At 33.8% G+C, this 25,502-nt stretch overlaps 1 protein-coding gene across 1 annotated transcript; it reads left to right on the top strand.

Annotated features, from left to right (window-relative positions):
- Positions 1-6,090: 6,090 nt before the first annotated feature.
- LOC133803535 (ABC transporter A family member 1-like) lies at positions 6,091-9,429 on the top strand. The gene is made up of 8 exons (XM_062241617.1): positions 6,091-6,161; positions 6,678-6,824; positions 7,526-7,762; positions 8,000-8,120; positions 8,457-8,536; positions 8,632-8,739; positions 8,872-8,969; positions 9,059-9,429. Exons 2-7 carry the CDS (start codon positions 6,738-6,740, stop codon positions 8,875-8,877), a joined length of 639 nt encoding a protein of 212 aa, XP_062097601.1. The 5' UTR covers positions 6,091-6,161; positions 6,678-6,737; the 3' UTR covers positions 8,878-8,969; positions 9,059-9,429.
- The last annotated feature ends 16,073 nt before the right edge of the window (positions 9,430-25,502 follow it).

Below are 25,502 nucleotides of genomic sequence, written 5' to 3'. Positions count from 1 at the left end.
GGTATCATGTGCAAAATTTCGTGTCAATAATCAACTATATATTATACATTAGAAATGCATATATAATAAACTAGGCATGACACTCATGAACAATCACTAATGAAGCATATCTTTCATATTATTCTCTTGTTGTTTCAAGCAAATCTTTCTTCATCCACAAACCTCTCTAATTCTCCAAACCAAAGGCTCGTCCCTAACAGTTGAAAATGTAGATAGTGACGTTTTGGTTTCACCATCCTATTGCCCTATACTTTCTACATTAAATATCTAAAACTTACATTCCACTATCCATTCGAGTTGTGGCGATCAAGAGATTGACCAAAGCTAAAGGAGGAGAAGACAAATTCTCAGCGGAAGTAAGCACCATTGGAAGGTTGACCACATGAACTTGAAAATCAACAAACTAAACTACGAGTAATATCAAGACAAAACAAGAAAAAATAAATAAATAAAGGGTTGTCGTTTTGGAATATTACGTCTATATTGAGGCATGAATTTTATTGAGGTTCACTTGTTACTAGTGAGATGTCTTTGGAGATTTGTGTTCACCTCCATGAATTCATAAAAATCAAGTATTAATTTGCTCAAAATGGTTATGGGGTGAATGAAAAATTGTTGCTTAAATTAGGCAAAATATAAGGGAAAATAATGAGACTTGTGTTAGTCCCACATGAAAATTTGAGTACCCTTTCAAAGGGATGTATATAGAATTCCAAATTTTCTGACTTATATGCTAGAAGGTGAACCTCAAACTTTCAAAGAAGCGATAAACTATACAGATAGTCCACTTTGGAAAGAGGCTATATAGAGTGAAATTAATTCTATCTTACAAAATCACACTTGAGAATTTGTTGATCTTCCACCGGGAAGTAAACCTCTAGGTTCCAAGAGCATATGGATCAATCGGAAAGTACAAGGCAAGACTTGTAATTAAAGGCTATCGAAAAAGGAAGGCCTGGACTATGTTGATACTTATTCTTCCGTAACAAAAATAAATTCCATTCGGATAATACTTGTAATTGCGGCCTTATGCATTCATGAAGTACATAAAATGGATGTGAAAACAACATTTCTTAATGGTGATTTAGAGGAAAAAATCTATATGGAGCAACCTGAGGGGTTCTCTTCTCCAAGAAAAGAAAAGAAAATTTCTATCAAACATCAAAACAGTGGCATCAGAAATTTGACAACGCAATGATAAGAAATGGATTCAAGATCAATGAAAGTGATAAATGTGTGTATGTCAAAGATACTGAACATGGGTATGTTATTGTATGCTTGTATGTGGATGATATGCTTATTGTTGACAATTATGATAAAGTCTACAAATGATATGTTGAACTCAAGATTTGACATGAAAGGTATATATGAGACATGTTGATGTTATTTAAAATCAAAAGAGTAACAGATGGACTTATACTAAGTCAGTCTCATTATGTAGACAATATCCTTGGAAAATTTGATATAGACAATTCTGGAGTCGCCAGAACTCCAATTGATTTATCTTTACATTTATCCAAGAATAAAGGAGAAGGTATTTCTCAAGTAAAACACTCAAGAGTGATAGGAAGTCTAATGTACTTAATGAGTTGTACAAGACTAGATATAGCCTATGTAGTGAGTAAACTGAGTAGATATACAAGTAATCTTAGCGCTAAGCATTGGCAAGCAATTGTAAGAGTACTAAAGTATTTGCGACTTACTTGTAATTATCGACTGCACTATACAGAATGCCATGCTGTACTTGAGAATTATAGTGATGCGAATTGGATATCTGATATGAAGGACTCAAAGTCTACCAGTGGATATGTCTTCGCACTTGGAGGTGTAGTTGTGTCTAGGAAATACTCAAAACATACTATAATAGCTAGATCCACGATGGACTCTGAATTTATCGCATTGGCTAAAGGTGGGGATGAAGCAGAATGACTACACCATTTTCTAGAGGACATTCAAAGATGGGAAAAACTTGTGCATGTAATATGCATACATTGTGATAGTACAATGGTAAGTCAAGACATATTATTGTTTGACAACTAATCTCTACTGGAATTATCTCTATTGACTATGTGAGGTCAAAGGATAATATTGCAGATGTGCAAACCACAGTGTTAAATAGAGAGTTAGTTAATAAACCATCAAGGGGAATGAGACTAAAGCCCATACATGAATAGGTTAATACAGTGGATACCCAACCTAGCTGATTTGAGATCCCATGATCTAGGTTCAAAATAACAAGTAAATTGTAAATGTAGAGTCCAAAAACTTTACTTAGCTAGTTAGATAGCAGTAGTAGTAGTAGTAGTAATTGCTAGTAGTAGTTATAGTATGTTTATTACTATGGATTTTGGTTCAAGCCGGGACTTAGTTGGACACTCGTAGCAACACTTATAGATTTTATAAGTTTAACCTATAGTTTAAGAATTTTAATTATAACATAAGGTTTGATTAATATAGCTGATTATGAAGATGATATTTATTATATTATAAGGTTTAGATAGAACTAATAAGATCATGACACTTGTCATGTGCATATTTATTGAAAAATTAAGTATTTTTTAGGAATAGTTTTATAAGAGAAATATTTGAAAACCCCAGAATCTGCCAAAAGCTTTAAAATCGTTATATGACTCAGTCAAAGCTGTTTACTCAATTCAAATTAGGTTGAAAAAGTGCAATTATATGTATAATATTACAACGTATGTCGATATATCGCAGCTCTAGGGGCGATATATCGCCACACGGGGAATACGAAAAAACACGTAACTTCGCACGAACGTTTCGACGAGCCTCGGGAAAACAAGCCCAGGCGATATATCGCCTACCATGGGCGATATATTGGCTCTAGGGAAAGATTTTGAAACATTTTTTAAACTGAGCTCATTTTAATCATTAACCTCTTAGCAAGCCTCTGAATCTTTTGACCAAGTCTTAAGCCTCTACTGAACGCATATTCAAATATTTTTCAATTAAATAGTCATTATTTTATTCAAGCTAAAAGAAGATCTTTTCATTCTTGAACTCTATAAATAGGTCCTAGTACCCAGCCATTTCTTTCATTCTTCAAGCTGATTTCAGAGTCTTCAAGCTGCTAGGTTTACTTTAGAGTGATAAACACTTGGGTCGGGGTTATAAGCTTTATCATCTTAAGCTTATTAAACACTTGGGAAGTAAGGTTAATAGTGTATTTTTCGATATCAAGGTGTAGTTCGGTTCTAGTGCATTCAAAGGTATTCCTATTCCTAGTTCATTTCTCTATGTTTCATTAGTTTCTTATAGTTTTCTCTACTTAAATCCTAACTCGTTGTTTCTCATTATCTTGGTTAGGTATTTAAGTTCTTTGAACATAAGATTTCTTGTCAGTAAGTTTCTTCTCAGTGGTTTAATTCATTCCTTTTCATCTCTTTTCTTTAGAATACTCACCTTCTCATTGTTGCACTACAAGAAATCTGATCTTTACCTACCAATATTTATTTGTAAGATTTATTGGTAGGTAAATATTGCCAATATTATAATATTTTAGAAGGATGATTATCTACTAATAATATGGGTAAGTAAAGAGTGTTACCCTACACATATACGGGAGGGAAATTTTTTTGCATTTGGCGCCAATATTTCCCTCTTATTATTTTAATTTTTAATAAAAATGATGCTGAGTTTTGTGATGATGTGTTAAAAATATCCTACATGTCATCTTACTTATTTTTAACATGTCATATTATTTTTAACAAAGGTTACAAATCTTAAAAACAAATAAACATTACAAAAACAAAAATTAAAATTAAAATTAAATTAATTCTAACTATAGTAAAAACAAAATCATAATAATATATATTTTATCATTTAACGTTTCAGACATAAAAAAATACTCTGGTTGTCTGCCCTCTCTCCCTCTTAGAAAACCAGTCGAAGAAGAAGCGCCCCTCCTCAGCGAGAGTACCCCGGAGGCCCCGACGCTGACCATCGCCTGAGAAGAAGCGCCCATCCTCAACGAGAGTACCCCCGAGGCCCCGACGCTGACCATCGCCTGAGAAGAAGCGCCCATCCTCGCCTGAGAGAAGAACCCTGTAATGACCCACTACTCTAGACTTTTGGACCATTAACGATACTGTACATACAAATCCATAATAAAACTTACATTTGCGAAAATACCATAATTTTATTAGAAAACTTGTAAAAATAAGAGTTACTTACAAAAATAAAAGAAGGATATGGGATCCCATTGTCTTAAAAACAAAACATAATTTAAAATAAAGGAGTTACATAGAAAGTGCGGAAAAATTACACATAAACCCATAAATAAAAGACTACATCCTCGAAATCGAACTCTCGACTCCTTGAATCCATTCACCATCGATACACATTCTCCCAAGCATCCACGAATCTTACCGCCACTATAGCTATTTTCCTGCACATATAAAAAAAAAGGAATGAGCTTAATGCCCAGCAAGGAAAAATCTAACACGTAGTTCATATACATAAATTTCATAAGAAACATAAAAAAACTTAACATAACACTTATATCATGCACATACTATAATGGCCATTATTACTTGGGGTCCCATAGACTAATCAAGTCATATGTCCATTAGATTAGTGGGGTCCTACTAGCTAAGTAGGTCATATGCCCATAATCTATTTGGGGCTTGTTAGTCAAATGGTTCATATGCCCAAGCCTACAAACATACATATTTCATAACATATTTTATAACATATTTCATAGCATAAAACATAAGATAACATAAGCATATAACATATAGATTCTATCCTATTTTCCTTACCAAAGTTACCGGGATATGTGGACAGTGTTGGGACTTTGGAACACTCCTAATAATCATTATGAAAAAGAGTGAGTCTAATGAAGAAAAAGAGATGAAAAGGAATGGGAAGACTAAACCATTGAAAAACATACTTACCAAAACTTATGTGCTCAAGAACTTAGATTTCCTATCCAAAATAAAGATTAAGGTTAGAGGCTGAGCAGAAGATTATGAGAACTTAAAAGAACAAATACAGAATTGAACTAGAGTTTTGGGTTACCTTGAAGACTTGTAAGACCAATCTACACCTCAATCTGAAATACTCTAAAACCTTACTTCCCAAAGTGTTTGATAAGCTTATGAGGATCAAGCTTATGATTTCCCCAAACCAGGTGTTTACACTCTCACACTCACTTAGCACTTGTAGCCTCTGAACTTAGAGCAAAAGATGAATGATGGCTGGGTACTAGGTCCTATTTATAGAGTTTAGGAATGAAGGGATCTTGATTTTACTTGAATAAAAATAATAGCTTTTTAGGTGAAAATAATTTGAATAATCGTTCAGCAGAGGCTGAAGACTCATTCAAAAAGATGCTGGACTTATCAAAAGGTTGAATGGCTGAATAGAAAATGAATTCAATACATTTCAAAATACACTGAAGGAGGCGATATATCGCCCCCTGTAGGCGATATATCGCCTGGGCCAGTATGCCCGAGGCAGTCGTGATTGTCTCGTGTTTTCCGTATCTACGTGCTACGATATATCGCCCCCTATAGCTGCGATATATCGGCACACGCTGATTAATTAAACACGAAATTACACATTTTTAGCTAAGTTTGAATGGAGTAAACAGCCTTGACTAAGCCCTCAACGTATTCAAAGCTGCTGACTGACCTTATAGCATTCAAACTTTACTCCTTATTAAATTTAATCCTCAAAATACTTAATCCTTAATCACCCATTCATAACATGTGCTTAAAATCCTATTGGTCCTCATCTAAACCTTATAGTATAATAAATATTATCCTTAATATCAGTCATATAATCAAACCTTAGGTTAAAATTAATATTCTTAAACTATAGGTTAAACTTAGAAAATCTATAAGTACTACTATGAGTGTCCAAATAATTCCCGGTCTGAACCAAAAATCCACAGTTACAAAGATAATACTATACATACTATAATACTACTAAATAATTAGCTAAGTAAAGTTCTTGGACTATACAAACCCATACTCGCCGACCGCCACCTGAGAAGAAGAACCCAGATGTGCACGAGCGGGGTGCCCCTTCCGTCCTCCCCTGAAGCCCATATTCTTCACAGCGTATCAGATTCTTCATGAATCGAAATCTCGATTGTCAAATCTTGTGGGAGTAAATCATGAACCTGAAAACTTGAGGTAACCCTCCAGCTATATACATATACTTAGATATTATGTGTGTCTTGAAATCTATAAATGGGGGATTTTGTGTTGTTCTTGATAGAGAAAAACTTGTTGACATGTTTGGTAGCTGAGAAAATATGGGAAGAAGGAATCATTATATATCTGGATTGTGCGTCTTCAATTTTGTTTCCGGTGTCGGATGTTGGTTCTGTTTTGGTTATTCTTCCTCTAGCTTTATTTTAAATTTTTGGTCTATAACTTTGTTTATTAATTTGATTACGATGAAATGAAATGTCCTATTCTCCATTGTTGTTGCTTATTTCATTGGTTGATTTTGGTGTTTTGGTCATGGATACTTTTTGGACATTTTGATTAGTTAATTGTCGAGTTATTTTTCTGAAGTTTGGTTTCTGTTTGATGAAAGCCCAGGCAAACATGTTCATAGACTAGCTTTGCTCTTTTTCAGTGTAATGCACTGTATGACATTATTAATTTGCTATCATTCCAGACATGTGCACTCTACTCTCCCAGAATTTCTTCCGACTATCCCCAGGTTTTTGCTTTGCTGATGGGCTTGCATCACTTGCTCTTATGCGCCAAGGGATGAAAGATAAATCTAGTGATGAGGCTTTTGATTGGAATGTCACTGGTGCCTCTATATGCTATCTTGGTGTTGAGGTTTATATCTTCTCAATTTTTTAATGAAATTGTTTTTGTTTTTTCTCCATTTATAATTTTTTTTTTATATTAGAATGGAATACAATTATTCAGAAATATGATGCCAATGAGCAATAGCCTCTGGTTCATAAAGTTATATGTTTAGATGATCTTTTATATTTACATGGCAGCTGGTCAAATAATACCATTTGATTTAAACGTAATTTATACTTGTTTCATGTTGTTAATTATTGATTATATGACACATGAGACGTGAGGATTTGCATCCTTCTGTCTCAGGTGAATGTGTTAAAATATTTATATTTAAGTTCAAGATGAGTATTTAATGGAGGAATCATAGTTTTGGTGCTTTGTTGGGATAATTTGGCTTGGATAAAAATTAATATTTTTGAGGGAATCAAAGAAGAATTGCTTTCTTTGTTAGATAAACTTCAGTATTGGGGGTCTATATGGAGTGCTTTGGTTAAAGAATTTAAATAGTATCTTTTTTATGTTGTTAGAAATTTGGGTACTATGTGGTAGTTGCTAAATCTTTATTATTATGCTAATCTAACAGTGGACATCTACTCATTTATTTGCATTTTTTTCTATTTGTAATTTTGTAAATGTTTCTGGTTCTCCTATATAAAATGCTAGGTTGAGCCAAGTTTCTCTTTACAATGTAATGCTATGATCTAAGTTGGCCTTTTCACTTGTCACAGAGCATTTGTTACTTCCTCTTGACACTTGGGCTTGAAATCTTGCCTTCCTACAAGGAGTGGTGGAGTATTAAAAGTTTCCAACATGATGGTTCTTCTTATTCAGAACCTCTTCTAGGATCCTCTGTAGAAAAAGTTGCTCTTGACTTTGATGAAGACACAGATGTGGCAATGGAAAGAAACAGAGTACTTTCAGGTTCCATTGAGAATGCTATCATTTACTTGTGTAATCTTCGAAAGGTATGTCTTCATAATCTATGGATAGTTTTGATAGTTCTCAAAGTGAGCTTTTCATCCCCTGATCCCCCCTCTTATAGGAACAAAACTTTTAGTAAGAAAACAAACAAGAGTACAAGTAAGTAGAGAATTGGGTGTCCCTTTAACGAAGAAAGAAAAAACAGCATGAAACTCAGTTCTATTAATTCGAAGGCCTATGTAATCTGTTTCTGTAATATTTATATATGCTGTAAACTTCAGGTGTATCCTGGAGGAAAAGTGGCAGTGCAGTCTCTGTCTTTCTCAGTTCAAGAGGGGGAATGTTTTGGCTTTTTAGGCACAAATGGAGCAGGAAAGACAACCACTCTGTCAATGCTTTCTGGTATGCCTTAGTTTTGAACCAAGAGATTCATACATTTTTTTTTTGAAAGCCTGACCTGTGCAATCTAATTCTATTGCTTTGTCATTGGTGGTGATTCTCTCTGTTTGTGTGTTTCCAAGTATTAAAAGAGTACTGTAATGATTTCGTGGAGTTGATCTTTATTCGACCTTTAACTTTTTCTATATGTACTTCCAGCATATTTATATCTATAAGATTAAGAAAATGGGAAAAATTTCAAACGGTTTCCAGTATGAATGATTCCTGTATTGCACTACTTAATCAATCAGGGTTCTATTCTATGCTTAGTGTCTGAAACCATAGCCAATTTTATTGCAGGAGAGGAATCTCCAACAGATGGATCAGCTTACATATTTGGGAAAAATATTCGCTCCAATCCAAAGGCAGCTCGTCAGCACGTATGTTGTGATTTTTATTTTAGGTACTCAAAATATTAGACTATTTCTCATAATCATACTGTTGAAAGCTGATTGTCTTTATTATCCATTTTCAGATTGGTTTTTGCCCACAGTTCGATGCTTTGCTAGAATTTTTAACTGTCCAAGAGCATCTTGAGCTTTATGCAAAAATAAAAGGGGTGTCAGATTATCGGATAGATGATGTATGTTTTCATCTCAAACTTTCGATCTTTTCTGTCATTGCTACAAGATTAGTTCATTTTGTTCGATATTGTGAGAGAAAGATAAAAAGTTCAATCCCTTGTTTGTTTGTTTGTTTTTTCAATTCTTAATAGGGGTGAAGGAGTTTGATGCTAGATGGATTGGTTGGGCTGGTGTAAATGTGCCTGATGAGACTGGACAAATTGCACTAACCAAAGCTTTAGCTGAAAAGGTTCAAATAGCTACTTGTCATTATGTAATCTTGTATTTCTAGCTCTATACATACCAGCTACCCTTAACGAAATTGTTCATTGATTGCAGAGGTGCATACCAGTATTTCTTGATGAGGATATTGTTCATCAGTATTACAATGGTTACTGTAACAACATATTGTGGCCACTTTTTCATTATCTTGGGCTTCCACAAGAAGACCGCCTTGCAACCACCCGTAGCTTCCAGTCACAATTCGATGCATACAAGAAGGCGAACCAAATGTTTGCTGATGTAGTGAATGAGCATTATGAGGAGGGAGATGTTGTGTGGTGCCATGAATATCACCTAATATGGTGAAACAACAGAAGGCAATTGTGCCTTCAATTAATTAATTTTGTTTACCATGAGTAACTCAATTGCTATTTCTTTTTCCGGTGCAAATTTTATATATATATATACGTATATATAAAAATAAATATAGATATTTTTCATTTCTGTTTATATGCATGTAATTTTTTTTATTTGTTTGTTTTTCCTTGTTTAGATGTTTCACCGCCTCCACCACCTCCAACAGACCAAGTTTCAGATGCAAATTTAAGAGAGTCGCCATCTATTTCAGTTCGGGAGTCACAAGATGATTCTTAGTTTATTTACATTAATTTACTAAGGAATGAACTTTATGAAGTTTTTTTTTATTTTGGTAGGGGTAACCTTAAAATGATAACTGTATGATTTTTTTTAGTATTGAACATTATAAAGAATTTTAGCATTAAACATTTTATTATTGAATGGTTTTTTTCTAGTTTATTTCTAATATATAACATTTATAAATAACTGTTATTATCTTTTACCTACACATAACCATTAAATTTGAACAAAATATAAATTGTGTAACAAACCAATAAAATAATGCTATGTGGGCTAATAAAATGACACCACGTAGGATGCCACATATGATGCCACGTCATCAGACACATAAAACTACAAAAACCATGTTAGCATACATGTAGGATGCCATGTCATCAAACACGTCATCTGATGACTCATCAATTGATTTATAACTTAGTGGGGTCCACTGATTCTTTTACCTACCAGTGTTAATAAGTGTAGGCAAAGACTCTTTCCCCACTAACTTTTACCTACCAATCTCTACCAATTCAATATTGGTAGGTAAACCATATTACCCACCATTAGGCTAGTTTTACCTACACTTACAATTGGTAGGTAAATACCCCATTTTCTTGTAGTGTTGGTTTTAGAAGTGTTCCAAAATCCCATCCTTGTTCTCACATCCCGGTATTGGTAAGGAAAATATGATAGATTCTATATGCTTATGTGTTATGTATAATATGTTATGATAATTTTATGTTATGTTATATTATGTTTTTATCTAGGGCTCATAGTTGTTTAGTTAGCAAGCCCTAGTGTTTATCATTTTTATGTTTAAAGTTAGGATTTACCCTACCTCAGATATTAGACAGGGGACCTAGATGGGTTATCATATACTACCATGTGATCTAACCTACCTCAGATATTAGACAGGAAACATAGATGGTTTATCACATGTCATAATGGCCATTAATATTGTAGTCCTATATGGTATACCTCTTTATAGTCATACGTTTATAGTTTATGTTTATGGTTATGTTTTATGCTTTTAGTAGATTTTCCTTGCTGGGCATTAGGATCATTCCTTTATTTTTATATGTGCAGGAAAATAGTTATGGCGACAGAAGGATTCATGGCAGTTTGGGATTGTGTATTGAGGAAGAGTGGATTCGATGGACTGCGTGAACGATTCGAGGACGACGTTATTTCAGACTTTTTATTATGTTTCTATGTATTTTCCGCACTTGGTTTTTTCAACAAATTTATTTAAGATTTAAGTTATGTTTTATTTTATTTTCAAACAATGGGATCCCATACCATACTCTAAATTTTATGTATTTCGACATTTCCTTTATAGTTTTTAATAAAGTTATGAATGTTTCGTATGTATGTTTTCTTAAGAATAGTGTCTATGTATAAGTAGTTTTAATGGTCCAAGGTCTAGAATTAGTTAGGTCATTACAGTAAAGTGTTAGGAGTGCGTCCTAAAAGCATGTAAAGACATTTGTTTTTTCTGTGAATAAATAAATACAATAGTTTATTATTATTGTTATATTTAGATTGTTAAATTATTGTTTGAATAATTTTGAAAATATCAGAAAAATTCCATATTCATTATTGAGGATGTGATCTTGTATTAGTACTAGAGAATTAAGATCATATGAATGAATAAAAATAGTCAACAACAATAAATTAAAGTTATGGAATTCTTTAATTGGAGTTGTATGTACGGTTTACTGAGTATCATAATGATACAAATAATCTAGATTCGGATTATTGATGTGGAAAGACATCTTGGTAAAGGTGCTTTATATAATATGATTATATATGACACGGACCGATATGAATTAGAGTCTTTATCCATAAACCATTTAACAATAAAGACTTGTAATTCATATCATAACTGATGATCATTTATAGATCAACCTAAATCCTGAGTGTTCATGAACTCCTGTTCATGTTTATTAAATCGTTTGATTCATTCGTTAAGGTCTCTTCAAAGAATGAGGCTAATGACTTTTGTTTTGGAGATTTAATATCATGGATGGCTGGGAACATGTATCAACAATACAGAATCTAATCTTTCCTAACGGATCGTATATTAGTTCCCTTAAGGGTTAATTATGGAACTGAATGATTTTGAGCTCAAATCTATAATTAGATTATAGATTAATTATTCACTAGTGAATTAATGGTACTTAAGGAATAAGAAGTAATTAGAAAGGTTAAATGGTAATCCTTCCATTCTAATTTATGAACTAATTAATTAGAGGGTCGAACTATTGTAAGATGGTTATATCAATGGACGACTTAAGAAAAAGATTTCTATAAAAGTATATCTATAACATAAAGAGTGCAATTCTGAATTTATAGTTGAGTGATATCATAATTAATAAATTAGCTATTATAATTAAAGAGTTTAATTTTAGTTTCAATTTATTGGAGCTTAATGTTATAGGTCCACGGTCCCCGAAATGGCTCAAACAATCACTGTCAAAGGCAAATACAAAAAATGGGCAAAAAGGACTTATGTGTTAAGTAAAATATTTTTCTATGTATGAAACATAATTATTGTTTAATTATGTGTAATTAATTAATTATTTTATTTAACAAAAATATAATTAATTTTGAATTAATTTATTTTTGGGATTTTTGGTATTTAAATAATAATAAAAATTGGGAAAAATCACATGCCATCACAGGCATGTGGTACACGTGTGGCACAGTGCAGAGGCACTGTGCTACACGCATAAGAGAGTTTACTCAGTCTCTTGATTCCACAATTTTAGTTATTTAAATATTAAATAAATAATAAGATATTTTAATATGATTAAAATATATTATTTAAACAAAAAACTGATAACTGATCAGTTATTTTGAATTTGTTTAAAATAACAAATATTTTAATATATTAGATATTATTAAATATTGGATATCAATTTTTCACAGAACGCAACTTTGCAGGGATAGAAAAATATCTAGGAATCTCTCTCAGAGAAAGAGAACAGTGACAAAAACTAAAGTAATTGTTCTTCACAAAACCTAGGTCCAAACTTTATCAAATCTCATGTGTTGAGAACATCTGATAAATAGCTATTGCCTATTATTTGTATAGCGAGCCCACACTCGTTCTTTGTGTGCCTGAGAACATTTTGGAAGATCTTGGTGTGAGATCTCGAGGATTTAACCATACGAAAAGATAGCAGCAAGGAAGGACCTGAGGTAATTTTTCTGTTCATGTCCTTGATTCAATATATATATGCATGTGAAGAAGTAGATCTAGAAATCTTATGGGATTAATCAAACAATTTTATTGTTGTTCCGCTGCGCATAATCTCTGATTTGATTAATAAAAACAACAAATGGTACCATGGTCATCTTCACATATATATGTATTGAATCTGTGTGGGTTTAATTTTATGCATTTATTTATTTTGATGAATGAATGGGTGGCTTAATGTGATTGAATGCGTGGGAATGTTGAATCGTTAATTGTATGGTGTTTTTGGGTTAGGATTTGTTTATGATTAGATCATTGTGTAAGCCATTAAAGGGCATAGTATTTATGTAATTTTATTTGGTTTTCGACACCATAAAATTGTGATTCCGATCACACAAAAGTCAGAACGGAGCCTGGGATTCAGAACTCCGCCACCGCACCTTCGAGGCCAACCTCCGAGCTGCTGCCGGACGTCGTACGGACACCGTATGGACGTTCGTACAGACGGGTCCGTACGGTTCCGTACAGCCCAGCCCGGTAGCCCCCGTCTGATTGGTCCAGAATTTTTTTTTTTTTTTTCTGAAATTAATCTATTATTTTTTTAAAATTTTAAAATGTTTAAATATCCTATTTTTGAAATTTGATATTTAAATAATGAGATATTTTTGTTGTCTTAACAAACTTTTTTGAATATCTTATTTAAAATTTATTTCTTCAAAATAACAGATTTTAATTTAAATTCATTTCAGTTTTAATAAAAAGTTGTTTTATTTAAAAAAAATAAAAATAATGATTATTTAAAAGTTTGTTTTAATTAATAAAAAATAATTAGAAAATTGTTTTCTTATTATTAATCTGGACCAACAATGCCACATATCCTACCGACAGTATAGTAAAGAAGCCCGATGGAGATCAAGGCAGTTTTGTTTTATTTATTTTAATTTTATAAAGTGGTTGTAAAATTAGAAATACCCAAAAGCACCCGGTTCAACATTTATTGTTTATTTAAATAATTATTTTCATGTGATTAATGTGATTGATAACATGTTCATGCATTGTATGCCATACATGAAAACCCACACAGTCATAATCATGCATCTCATTAGTAGAAACATGATTATTAGGATTGTCCTATATGTTTATATGAATTATTTTGTGAAATCAATTGCATGTACATTACTTAGTTTTATTTTGAAAACTTGGTAAAATATTAGACCAATTTTTAAGTCTTTATGACTTAATTTCTTTAAACCAACTTTATTTTAAAAGTGTTATTTTTTTAGTAAAGTTTAGATGAACATGATTGGTAATTTAAAATTGGATATGGACCTAGAAACTCGCTTTCTTTCCAATTTTAATTATGTTCATAAAGTTTAAAGAAACTGTAATTAATTTGGAATTAATTAGGTTAAAACACTTATTTCAAAATAGTGAGTGGGAGAGGGTTGATATCTCAAACATAATCCATGGTCTCCATTATTAATATAACACCGTGAGATATGAATAGCGCCTCGCGACGGCTTTGTTTTCGTCCCCCTAAGGAAGGTGTCTGGACATATCAATAGCAAGGTTGTATTTCTTACAAGATAGGAACTAATGATGTATTTTAGGCTTGACCGACCCTAAGGCGGCATGTCCTAAGTTAAGTCATGAACTCTGAAATAATGGGTTACACTCACAAAGTTATGGTTAAACTCGTGCAGTGGATAATCATAACTTGACCAAACTAAGTGATACTTTAGTGTTTAAAAGAGAAAATAAAGAGTTATTTTAAGTATTAAACAATAAAGATGAGAATGTCTAATAAATTCTCTGAAATTAATTTTACCGACCCTAAGGCGGCACTTTAATTGTTAGAAAATTTTATCGTGGAAATATTCTTTATTTTATGTGTTTTAATTGTGCTCATGCATCACGTTTAATTTCCGAAACTTTGATATTTATTTTTCTAAATATAATAATAATATTTATTTGTACTTATTTATTACCAGAAAAATGTCTATTGGTGAATTACACACCGATGCCTTTCTCAAATCCTTGGTTTTTGAACCTGGAAATATGCAACACTGGTTTCGAGGCATGTTGACTATTTTTTCTTATAAGAAGATGATGTCAACTATCTGTGAAAAACCTCCAACAGAACCACCTCTGGCTACTAGCTATGAAGTAGAAGAAAAATATGCAGATTGGATGAAATCCGATCGTATGGCACGTTATTGCATGCTTTCCACCATGCCTGACGAAACAAAGGAAAAATATATACACTATGACTCAGCACATGAGATGTGGCGAGAAATGACAGAGGAAGTCTATGTTGAGTGTCATCGTTTATATCAAACGAAAAAGGTAAATAAGATTTACATATATTTTTTTAACTTTGAATACTAGATTCAAAGACTATGAATATAAGATTCAAATTTTTGGATAGTAGATTCAAAAGTATATGCTACTAATCTATTTTTCTTTTGTCTTTCCTTTTGCAGAATGAGAACCTTGAAAAGGAGGAAGAGACTGATGAGAATTTTGGTAGCAAGTAAGGAGCTGGAGAAGTTGGAGAGAAGTAGTTTTTATTTAGTAATTTTATTGTTAGTTGAACAATTTAAATTGCTTTATTTTTTTTTAGAAATTTTAGATTTCATTAAACAAAGAAAACTACAGTCTAGAAATTTAGTTTATTGTTAATAATTTTGATTATTAATGTTTGGAAACTTATTTCTATTTTGCATAACATTTATTTCTTTTATTAATAAAGTAGTTATTATTTTAAAGAATTTATCTATTTATTTGTTATGCAAATGCATTGGGATAAACAAAGTTTACATACTTATATTGAATGACAAATTTTTATAATTTTTGAATTATTTAAAAACAACTAATCCTAGATCTATTAAACTGATTCCAATAGTGAAACATATCTGTGACACTTGAGATTGGACCATATTGGTCTAGACAGAATAAATAGGCTTGTAAAGGATAGTCCTTTAAGAGAACCATTTATTGGATCTCTTCCTGTTTGTAAATCCTGTCTAGAAAACAAAATGACCAAGAGACCTTTCTCTGCTAAAGGTTCAAGAGCCACAGGACCACTTCAGCTAATACATATGGATTTTGCAATCCACTTAATGTACAAGCAAGAGGAGGTTGTGAATATTTCGTCACTTTCATTGACGATTATTCGAGATATGGTTACCTATACTTATGCAAAGAAAATATGAGACTTTTGGAAAGTCCAAAGAATTTCAAGAAAATGCTAAAAAGCAATTAGGTAAATCACTAAAAAGCACTTCGATCTGATCGAGGAAGAGAGTACTTGGACTGTGAATTCAAGAACCATCAACGTGAGCATGGCATTCAATTCCAACTCACTACACCTGAAACGACACTGTAAAATGATGTTTCAAAAAGTTGGAACAGAACGTTATTAGATATGGTTAGATGAATGATGAGTTTCTCATCATTATCACTGTCATTCAGGGGCTATACGATTCAATGTGTTCTATACACATTGAATGATGTTCCACCTAAGTCTATCCAAAAGACATCCATAGAACACATTGAATGATGTTCCACCTAAGTCTATCCAAAAGACATCCATAGAATTATGGAATGGTTGTAAACCTAGTTTAAACCATTTTAGAATTTGGGGATGTCGTGCATACATGCTTAAAGGAAAGACCGGGAAGATGGAAACACACTGTGAAATATGCATGTCTGTGGGATATTCCAAAGGGACAAGAAGTGGATTTTTCAATAGTCCAAAGAAAATAAAACATTTGTATTGACAAATGCAACTTTTATTGTATATGACTATGTTAATAACCACAAACCTCGCAGTAAGATTGTACTGGAGGAGATGGTCTCAAATAAAGGAGCAAAGTCACCAGTAATAACCAATGAAAAACGGCAAGAGGAAACTGCTAGTTCTAGTCAGAATAGTAGAGAACTTCATCGTAGTGGGAGGGTTAGTAAGTAACCCACGTACTGTGAACACGAGGTTCAAATGCTTGTGTTTGACACAAACAAAGATGATCCATTAACATTTGAAAATGCAATGAATCATTCTGACAAGGAAAAATGGTAAGAAGCCATGAACCAAGAAATGGAATCGATATATTCCAATTCTGTCTGGGTTCTTGAAGATCCACCTGAGAATTTCAAACCCATTGGTTGCAAGTGGATATTCAAGAAGAAAATAGGAGAGGATGGGAAAGTAGAGACTTTCAAAGCAAGGCCTGTAGCCAAAGGATACACACAAAAGAAGAGGTTGACTATGAAGAAACCTTTTCTCCTGTAAGAGGGGTTCACTATGAAGAAACCTTTTCTCCATTAACCATGCTAAAATCCAGTTGTATACTCTTGTCCATAGCTGCGTGCATGGATTAAGAGATCTGGAAAATGGATGTCAAAGTAGCTTTTCTGAATGGTTGCCTTGACAAAACCATTTACATGTCTCAACCAGAAGGGTTCAAATTAAAAGATCAAGAGCAAAAGGTTTGCAAGCTTCTTAGGTCCATTCATGGACACAAACAAGCTTCTAGATCTTGGAATCTTAGATTTGATAACACAAGAAAAACATTTGGTTGTTGTACAAAATGTTGACGATCCTTGTGTCAATAAACAAATCAAAGATGGTATAGTAGTATTCCTTGTTCTTTATGTTGATGATATCCTACTCATTGAGTATGATGTAGAAACATTGTCAAATGTAAAGAAATGGTTGGCTGACAAATTCCAAATGAAAGATTTGGGAGAAGCGATCTATGTTCTAGGCATTAAAATTCTAAGAGATAGAAAGAAAAAGCTCCTAGCACTTTCAGAAGCAAATTATATTGATAAAGTTCTTGAAAGATTCTCTATGGAGAATTCCAAAAGGGGTCAATTGCCGACCAGACATGGAATTTCTCTTTGCAAAGATCAGTGTCCTAAGACACCACAAGAGCAAGAGGATATGAGAAAGTATCCCTATGCGTCAGCTGTGGGGAGCCTAATGTATGCAATGTTATGTACTAGACCTGACATATGTTATGCAGTAGGGATTGTCAGTCGTTATCAATCAAATCCAGGTTTGGAACACTGGATTGCGGTGAAACATATTCTCAAGTATCTCAGGAGAACGAGAGACTATATGCTAGTATATTCGGGTAGTGACCTCGAACCTACTGGATACACTGACTCAGATTTTTCAATCTGACAAGGATAGTAGAAAGTCTACTTCTGGGTCAGTATTCACTCTTGGTGGTGGAGTAGTTGTCTGGAGAAGCATTAAGCAATCCAGTATAGCTGATTCAACCATGGAAGCTGAATACATAGCAGCTTGTGAAGCAGCTAAGGAAGCAGTTTGGCTGAAAAAGTTCTACATAGATTTGGAAGTAGTTCCAGAAGTGGAGAAACCACTTGTTCTTTACTGTGACAACAGTGGAGCAGTGGTCAATTCTCAAGAACCAAGAAGCCACAAGAGGGGAAAGCATATAGAGTGCAAATACCACTTAGTTAGAGAAATCGTACATAGAGGAGATGTGACCATTCTAAAAATCGCATCAGAACACAACCTGGCAGACCTATTCACGAAGACGCTTCCAGCAAAGCAATTCGAGGGTCATGTACGTAATATGGGATTGAGAGAAATGCCTCACTTGCTTTAAGTACAAGTGGGAGATTGTTAGGAGTGTATCCTAAAAGCATGTAAAGACATTTGTTTTTTCTGTGAATAAATAAATACAATAGTTTATTATTATTGTTATATTTAGATTGTTAAATTATTGTTTGAATAATTTTGAAAATATCAGAAAACTTCCATATTCATTATTGAGGATGTGATCTTGTATTAGTACGAGAGAATTAAGATCACATGAATGAATAAAAATAGTCAACAACAACAAATTAAAGTTATGGAATTCTTTAATTGGAGTTGTATGTACGGTTTACTGAGTATCATAATGATACAAATAATTTAGATTCGGATTATTGATGTGGAAAGACATCTCGGTAAAGGTTCTTTATATAATATGATTATATATGACATGGATCGATATGAATTAGAGTCTTTATCCATAAACCATTTAACAATAAAGACTTGTAATTCATATCATAACTGATGATCATTTATAGATCAACCTAAATCGTGAGTGTTCATGAACTCCTATTCATGTTTATTAAATCTTTTGATTCATTCGTTAAGGTCTCTTCAAAGAATGAGGCTAATGACTTTTGTTTTGGAGATTTAATATCATGGATGGCTGGGAACATGTATCAACAATACGGAATCTAATCTTTCCTAACAGATCGTATATTAGTTCCCTTAAGGGTTAATTATGGAACTGAATGATTTTGAGCTCAAATCTATAATTAGATTATAGATTAATTATTCACTAGTGAATTAATGGTACTTAAGGAATAAGAAGTAAATTAGAAAGGTTAAATGGTAATTCTTCCATTCTAATTTATGAACTAATTAATTAGAGGATTGAACTATTGTAAGATGGTTATATCAATGGACGACTTAAGAAAAAGATTTTTATAAAAGTATATCTATAACATAAAGAGTGCAATTCTGAATTTATAGTTGAGTGATATCATAATTAATAAATTAACTATTATAATTAAAGAGTTTAATTATTTAGTTTCAATTTATTGGAGCTTAATGTTATAGGTCCATGGTCCCGAAATGGCTCAAACAATCACTGTCAAAGGCAAATACAAAAAATGGGCAAAAAGGACTTATGTGTTAAGTAAAATATTTTTCTATGTATGAAACATAATTATTGTTTAATTATGTGTAATTAATTAATTATTTTATTTAACAAAAATATAATTAATTTTGAATTAATTTATTTTTGGGAATTTTGGTATTTAAATAATAATAAAAATTGGGAAAAATCACATGCCATCACAGGCATGTGGTACATGTGTGGCACAGTGCAGAGGCACTGTGCTACACGCATTAGAGAGTTTACTCAGTCTCTTGATTCCACAATTTTAGTTATTTAAATATTAAATAAATAATAAGATATTTTAATATGATTAAAATATTATTATTTAAACAAAAATCTGATAACTGATAAGTTATTTTGAATTTGTTTAAAATAACAAATATTTTAATATATTGGATATTATTAAATATTGGATATCAAATTTTCACAGAACGTAACTTTTCAGGGATAGAAAAATATCTAGGAATCTCTCTCAGAGAAAGAGAACAGTGACAAAAACTAAAGTCATTGTTCTTCACAAAACCTAGGTCCAAACTTTAGCAGATCTCATGTGTTAAGAACATCTGATAAATAGTTATTGCCTATTATTTGTATAACGATCCCACACTCGTTCTTTGTGTGCTTGAGAACATTTTGAAAGACCTTGGTGTGAGATCTCGAGGATTTAGCCATACAAAAAGATAGCAGCAAGGAAGGACTTGAGGTAATTTTTCTGTTCATGTCCTTGATTCAATATATATATATGCATGTGAAGAAGTAGATCTAGAAATCTTATGGGATTAATCAAACAATTTGATTGTTGTTCCACTGCGCATAATCTTTGTGGTAGTGGGTACTTGTTCTTAATCTTTACCTTGTTAAGCTCACGGTAATCTATACACATATGCATGCTTTCATCCTTATTCTTCACAAATAGAACCGGTGCTCCCCATGGCGAATGGCTTGGTCTGATGAAACCCAAGTCTAAGAGTTCTTGCAACTGTATCTTCAACTCCTTGAGTTTGGTTGGTGCCATCCGGTATGGTGCCTTTGAGATAGACTGGGTTCCCGGTACTAGTTCGATTGTGAAGTCAATTTCCTGAGTCGGTAGCAACCCTGGTAAGTCGTCAGGAAATATTTCTAGAAATACCTTTATAATGCGGACGTCTCCAATATTTAGTGGTGTTTCCTTTGCCACATCTGTGATGCTTGCTAGGAATGTGTGACATCCTTTCTCAATCATCCTTTGAGCTTTGAGAGATGAGACAAGTGGTGTTCATAGTCCTGAAATATTCCCCATAAAACATAGTTTCTGACTGTCAGGAGTTTCAAATGTCACTTGCTTACGTCTACAGTCGATGGTTGCACCATGCCTTACTAGCCAATCCATGCCTAGTATTACATCGAAGTCTTTGATTTCTAGCTCTATCAAGTCTCCTTCTAGTTCTGCACCCTCAATTTTGATAGGTACACCTCGTACTATTCGTGATGATAGAACTACTTCACCCGAAGGCAATTCTGTCACAAACCTAGTTTTAAATCTTTCACAAGGTTTGTCTAATTTTTCTATCATTCCTAACAAGATATACGAGTGTTTTGCTCCCGAATCAAACAACACTGAACATATATTATCGAGGATAGGAATCTGAGCTATGACCACTTTATTACTAGCTTCGTCTTCTCCCTGGGTTAAGGCAAAGACTCTGGCTGAAACCATCTTGTTGTCCCTCTTTTCTTCTTGTTTGAGCTGTGGACATTCCTTCTTCCGATGAGCTTCCTAGCCACAATTGTAACAACCTTTGGTGTTCGCACGACACTCCCTAGTGTATCTTTTCTGGCATTTGGAATATTGTAGGTATTCTACATAACCTGACCTATTATTTCCATTTTTATTCCGTGCTCTTTTGTCACCATCGGCCTGCTTACTATCAAGATGCTTCCTCTTCTAGCCATTATTGTTGCGCTGGTGGTTGTTGTAGTGGTTCTGACCATTCTGTGCCTGATTCTGCTGCTTAGGTTCAGACTTGCTGGCCTCCTCCTTACTAACATTTGCCTGAAGCCTTTCCACTTCTATAGTCGTTTCTAAAGCATTGGCATAAGAAGTGGTTCTAGGATTTGCTAGCTTTACTCCTAGCTCAATCTTTGGTTTAAGTCCCTTGGTGAACTTGGTGACCCTCAATAAATTGGTTGGGACCAACTCTGGCATGAACTTGGCTAGTCAATCGAATTGTTGAGCGTACTCAACTACCGTTAAGTTGCCCTGCTTCAGACTGGAGAATTCTTCATCCTTGTGGCAATGACTGCCGAGTTGTAATACTTCTTGTGAAAGAGCTCCACAAATGTAGTCCAAGTCATGGTGGCGACGTCGTGAGTTTGTTGTACTAAATCCCACCAGATCCTGACATCCTTCTTTAGAGGAGACGAAACACAAGATATGTGATCCGCGTTGTCGAGGTTGATGTGTGCAAGTATCAAGTCTACATTCCTGATCCATTCTTCCACCTTGAATGGTCAGTTTTCCCTTCAAAGTTTGGAGCGTGATGCTTATGGAAACGCTCATAGATTGACTCTATGTACTAAGCTGGATAAGGCGCATATGGACCTACTTGCTGGGGCGCTTAAGCTGCTGGCTGAGGCTGGGGCTGCTGTTGAGTCTAGTTTTTGTCATGTTTAGGTGATATTTTGTAATGACCCACTACTCTAGACTTTTGGACCATTAATAAAACTATACATACAAAACCTTAATAGAACTTACATTTGCGAAAATACCATAATTTTATTAAGTAACTTGTAAAAATAAGAGTTACTTACAAAATATCAAGAAGGATATGGGATCCCATTGTCTTTAAAACAAAACATGATTTAAAATGAAAGGAATTACATAAGAAGTGCGGAAAATACATGTAAAACCATAAAAAGTAAAACAAGACTACATCCTCGAGAAATCGAACTCTCGACTCCTTGACTCCATTCACCATCGATACACATTCTCTAAGCGTCCACGAATCTTACCACCTCTAAAGCTATTTTCCTGCACGTAAAACAGAAAGGAATGAGCCTAATGCCCAGCAAGGAAAATCTAACACATAGTCATAAACATAATTTCATAATAATCATAAAGACATATCATAACACTTATTACATGCACTTATTATAATGGCCATTATTACTTGGGGTCCCATAGACTAGACAAGTCATATGCCCTTGAGATTAGTGGGGTCCTACTAGCTAAGTAGGTCATATGCCCATAATCTATTGGGGTCTTGTTAGCCATATGGGTCATATGCCCAAGCCTACAACATACATATCATAACATATATCATAACATAAGAAACATAAGATAACATATAAGACATATAACATATGCATTTCTATCCTATTTTCCTTACCAAAGTTACCGGGATATGTGGACAGCGTTGGGACTTTGGAACACTCCTAATAACCGTTATGAAAAAGAGTGAGTCTAATGAAGAAAAAGAGATGAAAAGGAATGGGAAGACTAAACCATTGAGACACATACTTACCAAAATTTATGTGCTTAAGAACTTAGATTTCCTAACCAAAATAAAGATTAAGGTTAGAGGCTGAGTAGAAGATTATGAGAACTTAAAAGACCAAATACAGAATTGAACTAGAGTTTTGGGTTACCTTGAAGACTTGTAAGACCAATCTACACCTCAAACTGAAATACTCTAAAACCTTACTTCCCAAAGTGTTTGATAAGCTTATGATGTTCAAGCTTATGATTCCCAAACCCAGGTGTTTATACTCTCACACTCACTTAGCACTTGCAGCCTCTGAACTTAGAGCAAAAGATGAATAATGGCTGGGTACTAGGTCCTATTTATAGAGTTTAGGAATGAAAGGATCTTGATTTTACTTGAATAAAAATAATAGCTTTTTAGGTGAAAATAATTTGAATAATCGTTCAGCAGAGGCTGAAGACTCGTTCAAAAAGATGCTGGACTTATCAAGAGGTTGAATGGCTGAATGGAAAAGAATTCAAAAACTTTCAAAAACATACTGAAGTAGGCGATATATCGCCCCCTGTAGGCGATATATCGCCTGGGCCAGTATGCCCGAGGCAGTCGTGCATCGTCTCGTGTTTTCCGTATCTACGTGCTGCAATATATCGCCCCCTATAGTTGCGATATATCGGCACACGCTGATTAATTAAACACGAAATTACACATTTTTAGCTAAGTTTGAATGGAGTAAACAGCCTTGACTAAGCCCTCAACGTATTCAAAGCTGCTGACTGACCTTATAGCATTCAAACTATTACCCTTATTAAATTAAATCCTCAAAATACTTAATTCCTTAATCACCCATTCATAACATGTGCTTAAAATCCTATTGGTCCTTATCTAAACCTTATATTATAATAATTATTATCCTTAATATCAGTCATATAATCAAACCTTAGGTTAACATTAATATTCTTAAACTATAGGTTAAACTTAGAAACCCTTACCTAAACCACATGCTTATCTACACCCAACAACATATATGTTCTATATATATGTCTCGTATGCCTTCTTACCCTAAGGGGTATATTGAGCCTATTGGGCTTATATTATTATATATGGTGCACTATGGTTTAATGGGCCAACCTATAGTCTTTAGGGTGCTACAATGTGACTCAAATGCAATTAGATTAATATTAACCATCCCATTATGGTCTTTAACTATTCGTAGGCACTCTAGAAAATGATTGTGATAATGGAATCATGTTTGTAATTATATTAGCCCATATAAAATTCTAACATTCTCCCACTTGGACAATATAATCAAACCACCATAATATTGTCTAACACATATATGGCAATCAAATAAATCATACATAATATTATACCGATAGGATACAAATATTACATATGACTTGGCCCTGTAGACATTTAAATATCATAACAACCATTAACTATCAAACCAAACATGCATGAGGTACGATAGATTGAGACTATGCGCATTCATCTCCTTTTGTACCTGTCACTTCGATGAACAATAGTATATACATATATAAACATATATACGTAATAGCAACAAGAAGAAGTGGCTTCAATTATCATTATGCATGTTAAAAAAAAAACACAAGCTATAAGCAATCCATACAAAATACTAGCATGTTCAATACATAAATAACAAAACTCCCACTGAGCTCAACAAGCTAGGCTCCTGACAATCCCATTCGGGCAACGTGTTCTAAAAACACACATACAGGTAAGCCTTTCGTTAGTGGGTTTGCCAACATGCTAGTGGTAGGCGTGTACTTAATAGAAATGAGGGACTCAGCGACTTTCTCTTTAACAAAATAGTACTTTATATCAATATGCTTTGAGCGAGAAGTACTCCTAGTGTTCTTAGAGAAAGCTACTGCTGCGGAGTTGTCACAATACAATTTCAGCGGCCTCAAAATAGAGTCTACAACACTCAATGCTGAAATGAAATTCCGCAGCCATGTTGCTTGACAAGTAGCCTCATAACACGCCATATACTCTGCCTCCATCGTAGAAGAAGCTGTGAGTGTCTGCTTGACACTTTTCCATGAAACAGCTCCTCCAGCCATCATATAAATGTAGCTTGAAGTGGACCTTTTATCATCCACGCATCCTGCATAATCGGCGTCACTGAACCCAACTATATCAAGAGTGTCAGCTCGCCGATAAGTCAACATATGACCCTTTGTACCCTGAAGATACCTCATGACTTTCTTAGCCACTTTCCAATGGCTAAGACCAGGATCACTCAAGTATCTACCCAACACGCCGACAAAAAAAGCAATATCAGGGCGTGTGCATACTTGAGCATACATCAAGCTACCAACCAGTGACGCATAAGGAACGACTTTCATTTCATCTATTTCTTTATCATTTTGTGGACATTGAGCCTTTGAGAACTTGTCACCCTTCACTATTGGTGCCTTCCCAGGAGAACATGCATGCATATTGGATCTTTTCAAGATCCGATCAATGTAAGTCTTCTGAGACAAACGAAGAATACCATTAGCCCTATCTCGAAGAATCTGAATCCCAAG

The sequence above is a fragment of the Humulus lupulus genome, chromosome X (genome assembly GCF_963169125.1).
Source record: "Humulus lupulus chromosome X, drHumLupu1.1, whole genome shotgun sequence".
Classification (NCBI taxonomy): domain Eukaryota; kingdom Viridiplantae; phylum Streptophyta; class Magnoliopsida; order Rosales; family Cannabaceae; genus Humulus; species Humulus lupulus.
This window is presented reverse-complemented; position numbering and strand designations above follow the sequence as displayed.

Bases quoted from the DNA above. Each gene is read 5' to 3' on its own strand.
- LOC133803535 (XM_062241617.1), top strand. From the start codon at position 6,738: ATGCGCCAAGGGATGAAAGATAAATCTAGTGATGAGGCTTTTGATTGG. The intron at 6,825-7,525 runs GTTTATATCTTC...CACTTGTCACAG, and splicing joins TATGCTATCTTGGTGTTGAG to AGCATTTGTTACTTCCTCTT. The intron at 8,121-8,456 runs GTATGCCTTAGT...ATTTTATTGCAG, and splicing joins CACTCTGTCAATGCTTTCTG to GAGAGGAATCTCCAACAGAT.